This window comes from Passer domesticus, chromosome 5 (assembly GCF_036417665.1).
Source record: "Passer domesticus isolate bPasDom1 chromosome 5, bPasDom1.hap1, whole genome shotgun sequence".
Classification (NCBI taxonomy): Eukaryota; Metazoa; Chordata; class Aves; order Passeriformes; family Passeridae; genus Passer; species Passer domesticus.
The window spans coordinates 49,586,714-49,602,656 of record NC_087478.1 but is presented as its reverse complement, the minus strand read 5'-3'; the positions used below and the strand labels follow the sequence as shown (position 1 = coordinate 49,602,656).

The 15,943-nt window shown below is 47.6% G+C and overlaps 1 protein-coding gene across 2 annotated transcripts in view; it reads right to left on the bottom strand.

Annotated features, from left to right (window-relative positions):
* The window catches only part of CACNG2 (calcium voltage-gated channel auxiliary subunit gamma 2), a 53,213-nt gene extending 37,639 nt beyond the window's left edge, over nt 1–15,574 (bottom strand). Inside the window, exons 1-2 of one of the 2 annotated variants that reach the window (XM_064420336.1) lie at nt 14,851–15,574; nt 14,163–14,308 (exon numbers count right to left, since the gene is read on the bottom strand). In XM_064420336.1, the coding sequence (XP_064276406.1) occupies nt 14,163–14,304 (142 nt within the window). In that variant the 5' untranslated portion in view covers nt 14,305–14,308; nt 14,851–15,574. Of the gene's footprint in view, nt 1–14,162 lie in introns of both variants that reach the window. The other variant, XM_064420335.1, reaches the window with a different exon arrangement.
* Between the last annotated feature and the right edge of the window lie 369 nt (nt 15,575–15,943).

Sequence of the window (15,943 nt, the reverse complement as noted above, 5' to 3'; positions counted from 1 at the left end):
CCCATCCTCCTAATCTAATGCTCTGCTGTTATCCTGATAACAGCATGTAGAGATGTGAAATGATCTGCCTCCCATCTTGTCATCTTCTCTCACATACCCGACCCAGTTCCCAGGGCCTGATTTTGTACAACTATGAACATTTAGTCTTGAAAATTGATCACTGGCCCAGAGGCTAGATGTTTGTTACCCGGAAAAAAAAGATGACGTTACAGTTATTTTAGGTCCTGAAAAGGGCAGGAAGTCCTACTATATTAGCAGTGAACAGATCAAGAGTGGCTCAAGAGGGTCTTGGCAGGTTCAAAAAATCACAACATTTGAAAGCATAGTCTGCATTTGATCACCTATCAACAATTTATCAATAGCTCAGTGATTAAAAACAAAGCTCTTTCACTTCATTAAACACATTCAGTGCCGTTTGCTCTACATTCCAAATGGCTGAACTGATGTTCCAGTGCAGCCTATTTTTAGTCTTTCTGATTAGTTCATTATTTAGGAAAAGCTACTGACTGTGTATCTGTTGCAGAGATCTAATTCTTCATGTGGATCGCAAGGAAGAGAAGAGTTTCATATAGGTCTTAAGAATTTATTTGAGTGTGGGTTTGACCACTGTCCCTGCTGTGGTGCAGCTCAGTGAAGTGATGAGCATGGAGCTTTCCTCTCCTTGAGTCTTTTCCTTCATTTTTGTTATGGGAAGAAGCCCTGTAATACATTCTACTTATTTTTCCCCGAGAAAACTAAGATGTAGATTGACAAAACTAGCAGTCTCAGTGAGAATTAAACAAGATACTCAAAATAAGTGATCTCTTGGGTGTCTGAGTAAATCACCACCTCCAGATCAGATTTTAGTTATTTTGAGAACAAACTATTTCTTTGCTGGTAAATCCTGCAGTTTTGTCATGAATCCAATGATTTTTTTCTGGTAAGTGACAACCCTAGAGACAGAAGTGGCCATGTATCCCCAGGGCAGATACCACATGGGCAAAAGCATTCCAGCATTCCTCTTCAGCAAGCTTCAGCCCTCATGTGAAAGGACAGGATCTGCAGGTCACATGGAGATTAGTCTCTGTGTCCTTCAGCCCTGCCTCCTAAAACTGCAAAAGAGAAATCCAGCTGTGGTGGCATCTTCTGGCTCACGATTTCTCAAGCATTTGCACACACGTCTGGGCCAAGCTCCATTTCAGAACCCCAAATAACACATAGGGACAGAATGAGATAGGATCATTCATTTATTTCAGACCACCTGTGGTTACCAAGCATGGGGGAAACCCCACCCAGACACTTAGGTATGCTTCTTTGGGGATATGAGAATTAGATTTGGATTGAGAACTGAGAGAGGCTCTTACTACAAGTCCCCATGGCACAATGGAATGTGACCTTGCATGGGTTTTGGAATCTGCACACCTGAGTAAGCACTGCATCCTGACGGCTCTCAGATGCACAGCTAATTTGTCTGTGCAGGGCACCATGCTTGAGTAGCCATTAGAACTTGAAATACCTAAGCTGGCTTGCTTAGAGTTATTTGGGAATCTCCTCCTGGCACTGCCTGGTGTTGGGCAAGTGGGGCCTGTTCCACACTCTGCTCTGCCTGGAGAAGGAGATGAAGTCAGTTCTAGGTGTAATATCCTCTTAGTGATGTCAAAAGCAACAACACAGAAACAAGTTGTACACTTTTGCTGTCTTCTGCTTTGCTGCCTTTCATATGTCATTTGTCATCTTAGAGTGTCACTTTGATGTAGGGACAACAGTTTTTTGTGTGCACAGTGTCTAGCATAAAGGTGTTTCCACCCTATGTGAAGCATTTTCTCTGCAGCTGAATGGCACAATGGCAAGAAAAGGTAAAATTCTCAGAAAATCTTCACCAAAGAACAGCAGCCAGAGAAGAGCTTTAAGTGTTAGTTCCTGTGCTTTACCAAAGATAACCTAGCCAGAATGTGGGTTCTTTGCCATGAAAACTGTACCCAAAGACTCGAGAAGGAGAAAAAATTCATGTGCTTCCAGTATGAGACCAGCACAGAACCTCAATATGTGAGGTGGCCATGCCTGCTTTCTTGGCATCACGAAGTCAAGTCTAAAATGTCATGCTCCAACTAGTTTGTTTCTTCTTTCCTTTTTCAAACTTTACTGTATGGGGTCAAAACCACTGGTCACACTTTCCAAATTGCAGGAGGTCCAAGACTGGTTGGTCTATATGATTGGTCCTGCCCAGTCTTTCTGTGTCTAAAACCTTCTCTCTCCCATGGACTGGGGCAGGAAGGCGTGAAGAGGGAATGCTGTTAGTGGTGGTAGATGTTGGCATCAGCAGGTGAAAATCCATCCCATTCCACAATTCAGAAAAGATGGATGAGGAGGTCTGTCTCTCCATCCATCAGCTCCAGCTGATACTCCTACTTCTCTCAAAAATTCAAACCTCTCCTACCTCTGAGTCCCAGGATTTCTTCTGACTCATCTTCCTCTCTCAGACCATGTATCCCAATTATCTCCTTCCAGCATGCACACTGCATTCCTATTACCACCTTCCCTTGTCATGCTGTAGCCAAGTCCTGGGTCCTCTCTTGCCTAATGTTTCCTTCTGGGCAGCTGTGCTTTCCAGCTGTCACAGACCCTTCCAGCCCCAAATGTCCCTCCATTTCCAGCACACAGAGATGCTTTCCTCCACATCTGAGTCAGTTTATTCCCAAAAACAACCCATCCCTTCAGTTTCTGCAGAAGAATAAAAGTTCTCCCTGGTCCTGGTGCCTTTATATTGTCACAATGCTCTTTCTCACAATCTTGCTCTGCTCTGAATGCTTTCCCCCTCACTGTTCCTGTAAATGTGGGCCAAGCTGTAATGATGAAGCACACAGAAAAACACCTTTCTCCTGTGATCTTAGACAGCCCCTGGAATTAATTCCTGGAAAGTCATTCTTGTCCTTGCTGAGTTATGCTTTCCTGTGAACAGATGGACAAACTGATGGATGAAGAGGGGAAGAACAGAACACTGATTGAGAAAGACTTGTGCAATGATTAGGTGCTCACCCAAAATTTAGAAAAATTGTCAGTCCCAAGCATTTTCCTGTGCTGTGCTGCTGTTTGCATTGCAGTTCGCTCAGCAGGGTAGACATATTATTTTCTCTTTTGCTCCCTTTCCCAACAGCAAAGCAGCTGTGCTGCTCTGCTCTGCTCTTGGCAGTTGTTCCCTTTGAGGCTATTGAGTACAGTTCCAATGGAATCCTCAGCTAAAGGACACCGTGCAATGTTGAGCTCCAATTATCTCCAGCAGCAAGCCTGTTCACAGCTGCTCTGTTGCCCCAAACCCTTGCACTTCATGAGAGACCCTATCATCCTCCCAGGCTTCCTCCCAAATTCTCCTACTGAACTTTTTCTGTGTATTTTCTCTTCCTTGAAAGAAATACATGGCCCCTACTTTTGGAGACACATGGATAGCAGGAGAGATTAAACAACTCCATATCTGAAAGACTTCAAGGTCTAGCCCATTGTGCAATCCCCCCAAGCCTGGAAGACATGAAGGAACCAAAGCCTGGTTATTTCTTTAGGGAGCAGCTACATGTCTCCACTTCTGCTATTTCACAGGTCAACTTACAATTTCTCTCTGTGCTGCATACACTGAGATCACAGGGCTCCAGGCAGGCATTTTGAGGACTATCTGGGACAGAAGCTTCTACACCAAACTGTAGCATCCCCCATACCAAAAGCATGCATTGCAGTAGTGCTCGGAAGCAATTGGAGGAGAAAGGAGCCTGGAGACAGCTATTCCTGGACCTTTCCTCACTCCTGCCCAACTGCATTTCCATAGTGCACTGGGGATCTCAGTCTCTCACTCAGTTGTTTCCACTGGACACCAGCCCCTCTTGCTGTCCCCAAAATACACTAAACCAGCTCTTCATCTTGCTTAAAATGTTCCTACTGTCTGTGGCCAATTAGGAATTCCCAAACACAGGGAAACCATCCATACTGTGGTTATGAAATTCAGTAAAACTTCATAGTGGCTCCAACCTACTCCCTGTACTTTTTGTCTCTGAATATTTGATTTCTGTCTCCCTCCCCCTGCCTTCAGGAAGGATGACATTCTTTTCTGCTCAAGTCCTTTCAGGCGCTACTGATCTTGAAGTTCCCCAATTACAACCACTTTTCTTGTGATGGTGACACCTTAAGAGACAACAGCAGCTGCCTATAAAGGGCCTCTGCCATCTGTTTCCTCTGCCACTTCTTTGAGACAGCTCTAGTTATATACAGAAAAATATTTATCACAGTTCATTCACTCCTCACTCGAAAATGAGCAAGAGAAAAATGCCTTCTTTCATGGTTCTGCCACTGCCCTTCAAAAATCCATGACCCTCAGCCTAAGGAAAAGGACAACGCTTGAATCTAAAACAAAGCAGCAGAAATTCTTGATGATCAGTCCCTTGAGACCCTGTACTCTGAAGGCAATTCTGGGGGGCATCTACATTTGGGAATGGCTCCTCATGCTGTCTGAAAGGCAAAACTCAAAATCAAACCACTTCATTTCAACCACCAATCTTTCATACCAGTCATGAATGGGATGCCATCAAGGGGACTAGTTCCCACCCAGGAGGACTATGGGCTAGAAATGTAAAGGGAAAAGTGGAAACATCATCAGGGGTTAGGACTGTGGGAGAAAAATGCAGACATGAGAGATGATGCGGAAAAAAGGGAAGAGATGAAGAAACAGTGAATTCTGAAGAAGAATGATGAAGAGAGTAAAGAAAAATGAAAACCAAGGGTGAAAAAAAAATTGAACGAAGAAAGAAAAATATTATGCAACATCCTCAGGAGGAGATAAAGCTCCAGGAATGGGTTATCAGAAATTTACTGTTTACAATGGACAGGTCACAGTAAGGTTGCAGAAGTCAGCAAATAGGGTTGGATGAAAAGTCATTTGATTCACAGTGATCTGTGATACTGAATGAATACAACCATAAACCTGGGAAATATTCAGTGTTCAAGCATGATCCATCTCACTGCAGCTACACTGGTGATATAAACAAGACCTGAAGAAAGAGAGAAGTTCCCTGAGTGATAGCAAATTTAAGAATGAAATGTTGTTATGAAGGAGTGGGAGGAGAAAAATAAAACCAGCACTAAAAAAAAATATCATGTTCAGAAGGAGAATGAAAACTGAGAAATAGGAAGAGAAAAATCAGAAATGGATAGAAAATCCAAGGAACGGAGGTGGATAGTGTTATTCTTTATTTGACAGAATGTATTCTTTATACAACAAGCTAAATCAGAAATTTATAGGTGTTTGCTTCTAGCAAAAACACACATCAGAAAAATCCCTACCCATGAATAGGATGACATTGCATTCTCAAGTTTTTGTATACCATCCTCATTTTCTGTTTTTCACAGCTAGAAGATAGGAGTATATGCTCTGGGGGAATAGGAAGTGCAGGATAAAGTCCTTATGCTTCTCTGAGGAGTTATAGATTTGGTAGGAAGCTAGTATAAATACTTTAGTCGCCTGTGCCACAGAAAAAGAAGTGGCTTTCACCTGTCCTGCAGGGCTTGGTATGAAAACTCTGATTGAGTAGTTTGGAATTTTATGGGAGAGCTTTTCTGTAGCACAAGGAGAATAAATGGGTCTGGGAGACAGAAAGCTGTCAATAAAGAAGAGAGATTCAGATAAAGATAGAAATGCAGAAAGAAGAGAAAGAGAAATGTGAATGCCAGCAAGTTCATGGTCACCTCTGCCATTTTACACACTCACCCATTCAAGGTGAGGAATCTGTGTGAGAATTTTTGCCCCATAGGAAGAGCAGCCAAGTTGAATTTTCCTAATAAGGGTGAAAGATGATGAAAATGGGAATAGTTAAAAAAGGAACTGCTGGACTTGGTGAACAGCTGGCATAAATAAATGCAGAATCTCATTACCTTTGGGGCTGTCGCACCCGCTCAGGCTAGAAGTGAATTTAGCCCCTGGTTTGTTGGGTACGTCACTGGCGGAGCGGGGACACGCGGTGACCTTGGGGGCATGGATGTTGAAAGCACGCACAGCCCTTCCTGAGCCTCGCTCTCCCCTTGCCCACACAGGCAGCGTAAGCAGCGTGCCTCCATCCGAGTCACCGAGGTTACATCAGAGCAACAAGGGGAGAATTGGGCTCCATCTCTTGTGCATAGAAACACTCCAGTGCTGTACGTCATCAGATGCTGGTGCAGTAATCATTTCCACAGATACAAGAGGAAAGAGACAACCTTGTTTCTAATTTAGTTGTGATAGCATCAAAGAGACCCAAAGCCTATTGCTTTCTGGGAAGCAGGGACTTCAACAATAATAATTCTTTGCACATATATAGCACCTTCATTGCCAGCTACTTACTTTATACCCTGGGGTGTGAAGAAAAAAGACTCCACTTAATTCCATATGCTCTTAATTGCTCTCTATCCTAGATCCTTCCTAGCAAAATATGATAGAAATACCTAAACTCACTGTTAATTTGTCAAATTAGGGCAGTCATTGACACCAGCAGAAATGCAGGCCTAGTTTGCATCTTACATTGCAACTGCACAGCATAGCGTCTAGAAACAAAAGAAATGCCAGACTAAGTAAATCTGAGCTCTGTTTAATCCTTGACAAATGTTTCAGGGAAGAGGCAAGAACCACATGGCAGTCAGATAGGGGATAGACTGCCCTTGTGAAATGTTATCCTCGTTTTTATGGCGACTGGCTTAATTGCTGAATTACAAAACACCCAAAATGCTGTTCACATCCATTAAGAGGATGCTTAATTTTCGTGAACTCTGTCGTAAATGCCCACTTGCTTGCTAAATGTTGTTAAAATCTTGGCCATGAGAGCTCCAGTGGCCGTGAGCTCCACAGCCCTGATATGCATCAAATGAGAAAGCTTTAACTGGGTCTCCTGTGACTCATGTCAGGTCCTCTTGTCTGTGTGTTACAAAATGGGGAAATCAAGAGCTACTGATCCACCTTCTCTAGTCCATTCATTATTCAACACAATCCAGTCACTTTCCCTCTCGTTCACCTCCTTTTCCAGGCAAACATGCCTATCCTTCATACACAACCTTCCTACTCTTCCTTGTCCCTGTCCTCCTTTTATGAACCCTATTCTGACTATGCAACATCCCACCCTTGGATAGCCTTGCTCCTGCACTCTCTGCTGTCCCCTTTGCTTTACTCCTTATGCTTGGGGACTTGCTCGTGGTGGGTTTTCTGTCTGCAGCCATGTGCTGCAATAGACCATTAACAGCAGTGTCCCCATTTCTGGCAGCCAGTGAGTCACCATGGTTCGTGTAGAGCCCTGCATGGTACACAGTCCCTCTTTTCTCACCAGCCAGTGATATCCTCTGCCCCTCCTCACTGAGATTCATTCAGACAACCATGGGGCTTGGAGCTCCCAGCCCCACTCACCTCCCCACCTTAGGTATTCCTGAGAATCTCAGAGAAAACCATTCCCCTAAAAAACATTCAAAAAGGACCACTGCTCACTGAGACTTCTCCCTGACAACCAGAGATCCTTCACTGCAGTGCACAACAACTGCCCCAGGGTTATGGCTTGAGAGACCCTTATTTTTCATTTGCGTCCTGGCCTGATACGTGTCTGAGGGTTGCCAGGGAGGGCATTTAGGGCTGCCATGAGCTCCTTCCAGCCCAGTTGCTGGCTGCACACAGATGAGCCAGCTCATCAGCTGAGCTGCCAGTGAGCCCTCCGGCCATGGGAGTTGGAGGCAGCAAAGTGGAGGGAGGTTGGCTTGACCACAGGCAGTGAGCAATGAGGGGAGCAGAGGGAGGGCTCGACTCTCACCCCCCTCAGAGGTAGCTGGGCTGCTTCTAAGAGGAGACAGCAACTGGTGTCATATGCTGCTTTGAGGAGGGGGCACTGACTGGAGAAAGGAGGAGGGGGACAGCCAGAAAGAGGCTGGAAAAGTGTTTATTTAGAGCACACAAGCAGCACAGCTCCAAAAGAATGGGGTCGTTTAGCTGGAGAGAATGACTATATGTAAGATGGGGTAAAGACAGGAGGAAATGATGGCAGGGAGAAGAGGAAAGAGGATAGAGAAATGTGACAGCAGGAGAAAAGGGCAAGATAATATAACAGAGGATAGGATAGTATAAGATAGGATAATATAACAGAGCAAGGGGGATGGGCCTCAGAGAACTTGGAGACAAACAGGGAGAAATAATGAAGGAGAAGATGCTTTTGAGAGAAAGCACAGAAGAGACATAAAGATGAAAGGGAAAAATAAAGAGGAAAAACAGGGGAGGGAAACGAGAACAAATTAAAATGGAGATGGATAGAATGAGTCAAAGATGGAGGGTGAGGAAAAAGCTGAGGTTATATAGGCAAGGGGAAAATAACTTTTAGGTGTATTGTATTTACATTACGTTCTGCATATGCCTAACCAGTGGCTGCCTAACTGGGTGGCTGCTGCCTTGGATTGGGGGCTGAGCAGGGAGGGCAGGAAGCAGAAACCCTGCTGTAACCCATTCCTCCGGCAGCAACCCCCTGCTCTCTTTGAGAGCCCCCTGCAAGGGGGAAGGTTTCGTGCCCGTGGAAGGAAGGCAGCAGCACATCCCCTGACAACGAGTGCGATATGGAAGGGAGAAGCAGCGCAGAATGGAGCAGCGAGGGCTCCCCCTGGGATAAACCGGGTATGCTTGATTGGGAATCTGCTCTTAAAACAGGGGCAGGGGGCAGAGCCATCTGAGAGCCTGAAATGTTCCCTGCTCCCCCCGGCAACCGCCTCGCTACTGCTTTTAAATTAAATAAATATGGAGATTCTGCTGTCAAACCTCAGTGGTTCTCCTCCCCCAAAACTCTTGCTTAGATCATACCAAACCGCAACCAAGTGAGACGGGGGCTCAGAGGGCTGCATGGGGAAAGGGATGGGTTAAAAGGAAAACATTAGATAGGAATAGCTCCTGGTCTCCCTGGCAAAGAGACATTTGTTCTATCTCTGTGTAATTTCTTTATACATTACTGCTGCCACACTGAACCTCCATGTCCCTCCCACTGCATTTCACTCTCACTCTTTTCAGCAAGGCAATTTCTGGTGCATTTCAGGACAGTATTAACCCATTCCTCTTTCTCTCTCAGCAGGAAGATTCATAATTTAAAAGCAATTTAGAAGTCTGTTCTAGCAACTCACTAGTGAGGAACAGCATTTCCTTGTCAAATCTTACAAAGGAGCTGAGCTTGCAGGTCTCAACCCCTCAAATCCCTGCCTTCTCTGTAACTTCGGTCAGGTGTGAATTTAAGGTGAGAGGAGAACCAAACCTACCCAAGTTTGGGATCCTGAGTAATTCTTCCTCACCATCTGCCACCCCACTTTTTAAAATCCTTTGTCTTCTTCTTTACCCAAGGCCTTTACCCAGCTCTGAATCTCTTTTTTCCCCGGCAGATGCAATGCCAGCAACAATCAGCTCTGTGCCTGGTCATTTCCTCCTGCTGCATCTCACAGCTGGGCTAGGATGCTCCTGGTCCTGAACTGTGAAGACATGGAGACCCTTATTTAATCTACTGCTACACCCACTGAATTTTCAGATAAGGCCCTGGATTAGGTCAGCAAGGATGAAAGGAAAAGACCCTTTGTAGATTTGTGGATCCTTGGAAGTAGGACGGCCGGCAATTCTGAGAGCAAAACTAGGGACACTGACAGGAAACAACGTCTGAAAGAAATAAAATCATGAAAGGTAAGAGGGAAAACAGGGAAAAAAACCTACACATAAAATGGATGTGAAAGGAAAGAGGTGCACCAGGAACAAACAGCAGTGGGAGAAGTCAGTGAGAGGAAGCGACGCAGCGCCAGAATCGTCTGGCAGGAGCTTGTCCACTCCTGTGCCCTGCCTCGCTTTGCTGTCAGCTCTTCATTTTTGCAAACACTGAATCTGCACTTAGCTCTCATGCACTGTTCAGATATAACAAGCTGGAAAGGGAACAGATCAGCTCATTAATTCTCCTTGGGAAGGGTCTCTAGGCAGGAATTATTTTCTCCACCAACATCCATTCAATTACTTGCCTTCACACCAGTCAGATCTACAGGGATGTCTAACCCCATGTGCATCACTCATGCCTGCCTGCCCTGGACTCCTCTCTCCCGCCTTCTCAGTACAAAAGCCTCCCAGACCTATCAGTTTCTTAATAATAATGACAACATGACAAAACCAATAACCTACAGATACGAAATACGTTTCATTTGCTTGCTTCATAAGACCCTGATAAGGCATCGTCCCTCACTTTTTGAGATCCTCTAGGAGATCTACAGGAGCTAATGAAAGAATTAGACAAGGCATCGCTCATAATAAAAAGTGGTTTTAAAACATTCAGTGCCAAGAAGGAATTAGGCTGGAATATCTGCAGCCATTTCGAAGTTGTAAGAGGTGCAGCATTCCATGTGGGGCATGAGCTTGCAGATCTCAATTGTTCAGTGTTCATGTGTGTTTTGTGCCTATACAGCTAAAGGGCTGAGAAAAAACATTTTTCTTGAAGGGCAGAGACTTTTGAATGGCTCAGAGACATATTTGGGCAACCCCAAAGTCTAAGAGAGGATCTTCTGGAGGAAGATTAGGGAAAAAATCAGAAGCATGATCTGCGGTAATGTGAACTGACACCACCTGTCTGCTTGACTCCCACCACGGAGCAGGGGATCACTGTAGGACACAAGAAAGGGGGGAAGAAATCCCAATAGAGGAGGAATTACCCAAATTCCTTTGAAGTAATAAAAAGATCTGAAAGTGTTGACTGAAAGTTCATTGTAGGGAATTCAGACACAGATTCTTACAGGGAATAGAATGACTGAAAAGAGGGGAAACCCAGAAATTGAAAGCCTGGGAACCAAATTCTCCAAGAGGAACTTGCAATTCTGACGATGATGTATTTGTGCATAGAGCCCAAGATAAGTACTCAAATCCATTTTTGTTACTGGATCTCTTGGCCAAGAAGAGAAAAGACAATTTAGTATGATAACTTGAACATGAGGTGTCCACCATCTCTGACAGCCTACAGTGTTGACTAATGCCAGCATTCCTCCACGTTTCTCGAAATGAAGGCAACATTATCAGAGGCTTCCTACCAGTAGCAGATGGCAGTTTGAACTCCTCCTTTGATTCTTTTCTTGTTACAAAGCCTCTTGCCCTCCTCTTCACTGCCTCCCCTCACTGTATAGACCTGCCCTGACATCTACCCCAGGGAGAAGAGTGTCTGCCCCACACCCTTTATCAGGTGCCTCTGCCACACCGTGGGCAGGCTGTGCACAGACCCAAGGTTTTTGTCCTTTTTACAGCCTCCTGAGACCAAGTGCTTCCCTCCATAAATCAACCCACTCTATGTATCATGGGGGAAAGGAGCCTTTGCTGCATCCTTCCCTTTCCTGTTCACCAGCAGAAATCTTTCACCAGGGAGAGGGAAGCAACCAGGGACACTGTTCTGATTCCTTATGACAAGAAAGAAGATATCCCCTGACTAAGTTGATCAGACATGACAGTAAGAGCCCTGCCATTCAAGGGCTGGTGGGAATATTTGGCTGTGCTGTCCTGGGACCAAGGGAGTGACAGCCACCACCCCAAGCAGGCTGTGGGGCTGTGAGAAGCCAAGCAGAGGCATCCCAGCAGTGGCGGTGCCAAACCTATGCCGTGTCACCTCACGAGGCAAATCCATGCTCAGGCCCTGCTCAGCGTATGCCCATGGGGATGGTTTTGCCTTCTGCTGAGATGCTCTTGAAACCAAGTCTTTATCCAAGTTTTAGTGCAACCTGTGCCTTCAGGCAAGGCACTCAGAGCTGGGCTCAGCTCCCCTGTGGTGCATTGCACCCTCCTACCCCACTTGCTGCTGCTGCCCAGCATTCAGGAGCTGGGGGTTTGGGCCAGCCTGACCCTCATGTGTGTGGGGTGAGTGAGAGCACCCTGCCAGGGCCATGCAGGTTGTGCCCAGGCTGAATTTCATACTGTTCATGCAGGGCTATGGTTTTAGCCCACTGGAGAGCATCAGCAGGGAGGGCAGGGGACCTGGGCTGGCAGCGCAACATTGTGGGGGCTGGGGGCACTTCAAAGCTTTTAATTGGAAGCATCCTGGCACATTCTTTTGCCATGCAAGCCACTTCTCAACAGTGCCTGTGGGGTCCTGTCAGATGTAAAGGAGAAGGAGCCCTGAGCTCCTCCAATCTGACAAACCTCACCCGCCCCTTCCTCCTCCCCCTCAGACCGCGTCCCTCTGGGTACGGCTCTGTGGGCAGATAGACATGATCTGAATTCACTGCCTCTCCTGGCTGGGGTCCTCATACCTTCTATCTCAGCCCCAGCCTCCCTCCGCCCTCCAGCCTGGGGACATGGCTCAGGAAGGGAGTTCATCCCTGCAGCCTCTCTTCCCTGCATAGCTTTGCATTTGGGCTTTTTTTTCCCCCCTCTCTCTCTCATTAATTTTTAATTAAGGAGATGTCTCCTTCCCTGGTTGTAATGAATATCTGTGTGAAAGGCTTTTCATTTTTTATTAATATATAACTCTATGTATTTATCTATTTGCAGGAAATCTGTGAGTGTATGTGAGCAAGTGTGTTTAAAACATCCCCCATTAATTTACTGCTATTGATTTTCTGGCGTGGATACAGCATATAGTATTCAGCATAGAGCTCCTCTGCAGGATATGTTAAAAGGCAGCAGTTTGGGTTGACAAAGGGCACTAAATGCAGTATGCGTCAAATAGACCATCGCTCAATGAAGTCACTTAGCTATTCAAAACATGTCCAGCCATCACTCAACCATTTGCACCAAGAACGGGGGGGAAATTCACGCTTCTTCCTGGACACAACCATTTCCAAACAGCAGCTTTAGCTTTCTTTGGTGAGGGACATCAAAACATACATAGTTTATATCCCCCTTCCCCCTGCCTTCCACCTCCCAGTGCCGGGTTAAGAAAATAATTTCTGCGGTACCCACTTGCCATTCTCTCCCGACAGGGAGCTCCAGGCACACCCAGCTCCGGTGGACACTGGCAGACACCGATCTTATCCCTGGATGTCCACGAACCCCCGGCAGCCCACCGTCCAGCTGGGAGCTGATTCACAAACAGGGCTCTCACAACGGGCTGTAATGTGCGCTCCTGTTCGCTCACTCTCTCCTCACTACGTGTGTAACATAAACCGTGCATTTACATCGGTTGCCCCTCTCCCTCCAGCACAGGCTGAAGACCACCTCCCCAGCCCACATGTACGCCAATAGCTGTACTCAGCAACACATATTTAAAAGCGAATCACTGGCCCCTCTTTTCTTTCCCTCTCCCTTTAGAACGTCTGATTCCAGAAGTTGGCTGCAGTGGTGTCTCTTCTGTCATCAGACATGTCACTGAGTTGCTGTTCAGTTTCACCACATCAGACTTCAGCTGATTTCTCCATTTAGAGACTTGTTTATTTTAAGCCTTTACCATAAACCTTAAAAAAAACCCCAAACAAAACCCACCTCCCAAAAACAAACAAACCGGGGAAAAACCCCAGCCCCGAACCAAACCAGTCAGTGGCCAACTAGACCCCTCTGCATCCAGCCCAGTGAGATGTGGTTGCCTACAGACATTACAAAATGCTCTGAACTCTGTTTGAGATGACTGGTATCATTCTGTATGAGACATTTTGGACAGAACACGGTTGCTTTCCTTTCTCTCTTTTTCCTTCCTAAAGTGAACTAAATTGCATCCAAAGTGCTTTGCAATCACGTCCTCCCCACATTGCCCCTCACTCACGGTCTTGTCTTTGCAAATAACCCTTTTGCAAAGAGAGCAATTATTTCACTCTCTGGTTGCAGCCGGAGCACAGCAATAACACAGCATTTTGGCATTGCTTACCCAGGCAATACAAACAAGCTGAAGACAGGCAGACTGCACAGTTGCTTTTTGAAAGGATCTCTCGGTGGTTTTGTAACACACACATCATTCTAGTTGGAGGGAGGAAGTGAATTTTTGGAGAAGGTGGGAGCGGGGAGGGTGGGAAAGAAGGAAAAGGGAACAGAACAGTGAATGTTTTGCCTGTCTTCTTGCCTCTGTGCTCTGAGTAACTGAGCCCACCACTCTCAATCCACCGCAAAAGGAATGAAGTGAGAAAATGGTGGAATGTGGAGGGATTTATTGGGGGGAGGAGGGAGAAACGTGGGGTGGTGGGAGAGGAAGGGGTTGGGGGGGGGGGTGTGGAGGTCCAGAATCAAATACCTTCTAGGCAGCAGGTTCTCCATAATCCAGAATGGGTCATGACTTCCTCGTTCTTTTTGCTGGTTTCGTTCTCACTGACAGTTTTAGTCTTGCAAACCCCTCTGGAGTAAAGCCAGTAGTCGGTCCCCACAGCTATGGTCATCAGGCTGAAGGCAGCGAAAGCACCAACGGTGGTTAAAAGCATCTGAACACCTCTGTCAAAGAGCCCCATAATTCTTCATTATACAAATACCCAACCGCCTTCTGATTCTTGGGGTGTGTGTGTTTAATAAAATAAAAGAATAATAATTCCGACTAATAATATAATGGGTATAGAGAGAGAGATAGATATCAAAAAAGGGAGGTAAGAAAGCCCACGGAAAAGAGTGTAAATTAGAAAGACCACACGGGAAGAGGCTTGCCTTTTAAATCGGAAACGTTCTGGTTGAAATATAAAAAAAGGAAAAAGGAAAAAGAAAAAAAGAAGAGAGAAAAGAACCAAGAAAAACCAAACAAATAAAGAGAGAACCCCCCCCAAAATGAGACGCCTTAATCCCTTTTTCTAAAATTCTGGTCTCCAGTTTCCATATGTAATGGCTAATTTGGAGATGGCTTCCACAGTGAACAGGGGAGCAGCAGCAGCATCCTCAACACAATCTCTCATTATCTGGACCTAGACAGTTAGAGACTGTAAGAGCAGAGATGCAACCTTCAGTCTTCTTGCTTAGCTCTGCAGCCTGCGCCATGAAAATCCTTTTCCTTCCCAGTTATCTTCCTTGGGTTTTTATTTTTTTTTTTCCCGGCAGCGGCAATCGCTCCAATCCTCTCTCACTTTTTCTCGCTTGCTTCTCCTTCCTTTTGCTCGCTCCTACCACCAAGCCAGAGTGCCCAGTATACTGTAAGCCCTTGATTTCAGCTGAACAGGTGCCGAGGTCTTGCCTCCCATGGCTTTTCCGCACAGCCGCGGCGCTCGCTCCCGGCGGAGGTGGGCGAGGAGAGAGGGGGGCTCCTGGAAGGGGGGGTTGGGGAGGGGGAGGAGGGGGACAGGCGCGGCGCCCCTCCCGGGCGGGGGTCGCGAAGCGGAGCCCGGCTGCGGCACCCCCTGCCCCGCGGCGGCCCCCGGCGGCTCCCGGGCCCCGCTACTGCATCAAGCCGGCGGCGGCGGCGGCGTTGGCGGCGCGGCGCTGGACGGCTCCCCCGCGGCAGCAGCGGCGGCGGCGGCGGCGGCGGTGTTGGTGTCGGTGTCGGCGCTGGCCGGCGGTGCTGCAGGACAGCTCCCCGGGCGGCGGGGCGGGCGGAGCGCTCCCGGGCCGCCGGTGCTGCAGGACAGCTCCCCGGGCGGCGGTGCGGGCGGAGCGCTCCGCGGCCCGCGGTGCTGAAGGACAGCTCCCTGCCCGCGCCGCCCGCCCTGCCCGCGCCGCCCGCGCCCCAGCATCCGCGGGCGGCAGCCTCCCTCCTCCTCCGCCCCGCTCCGCTCTGCGCGGGCAGGCACAGGCAGCAGGCAGGCAGCGAGGGGCGGGGGGGCAGCCTGCCCCCGCCCTGCGCCTCGCCCGCCGCTGCCGGCACCGGCACCGGCACCGGCAAGGGTCGCTTCCCCGCGGCCCTTGCCGCGGAGCCCAGGGGAAGACGGCGCTGGGTCTCTCCCTCGCTCACCGGCTTTCCCCCCCCACCGCCGCCCCCCAGCTCAGCCTCCTTCGCATCCCCGCCGTAGGTACCCGGAGCTGCGAGTGCGACCCGCACACCGCAGTTAGACCCGCACAAAACTTCAGTCAGCCGTTTCTCTGCCCAGGAGGCGGGTGAAA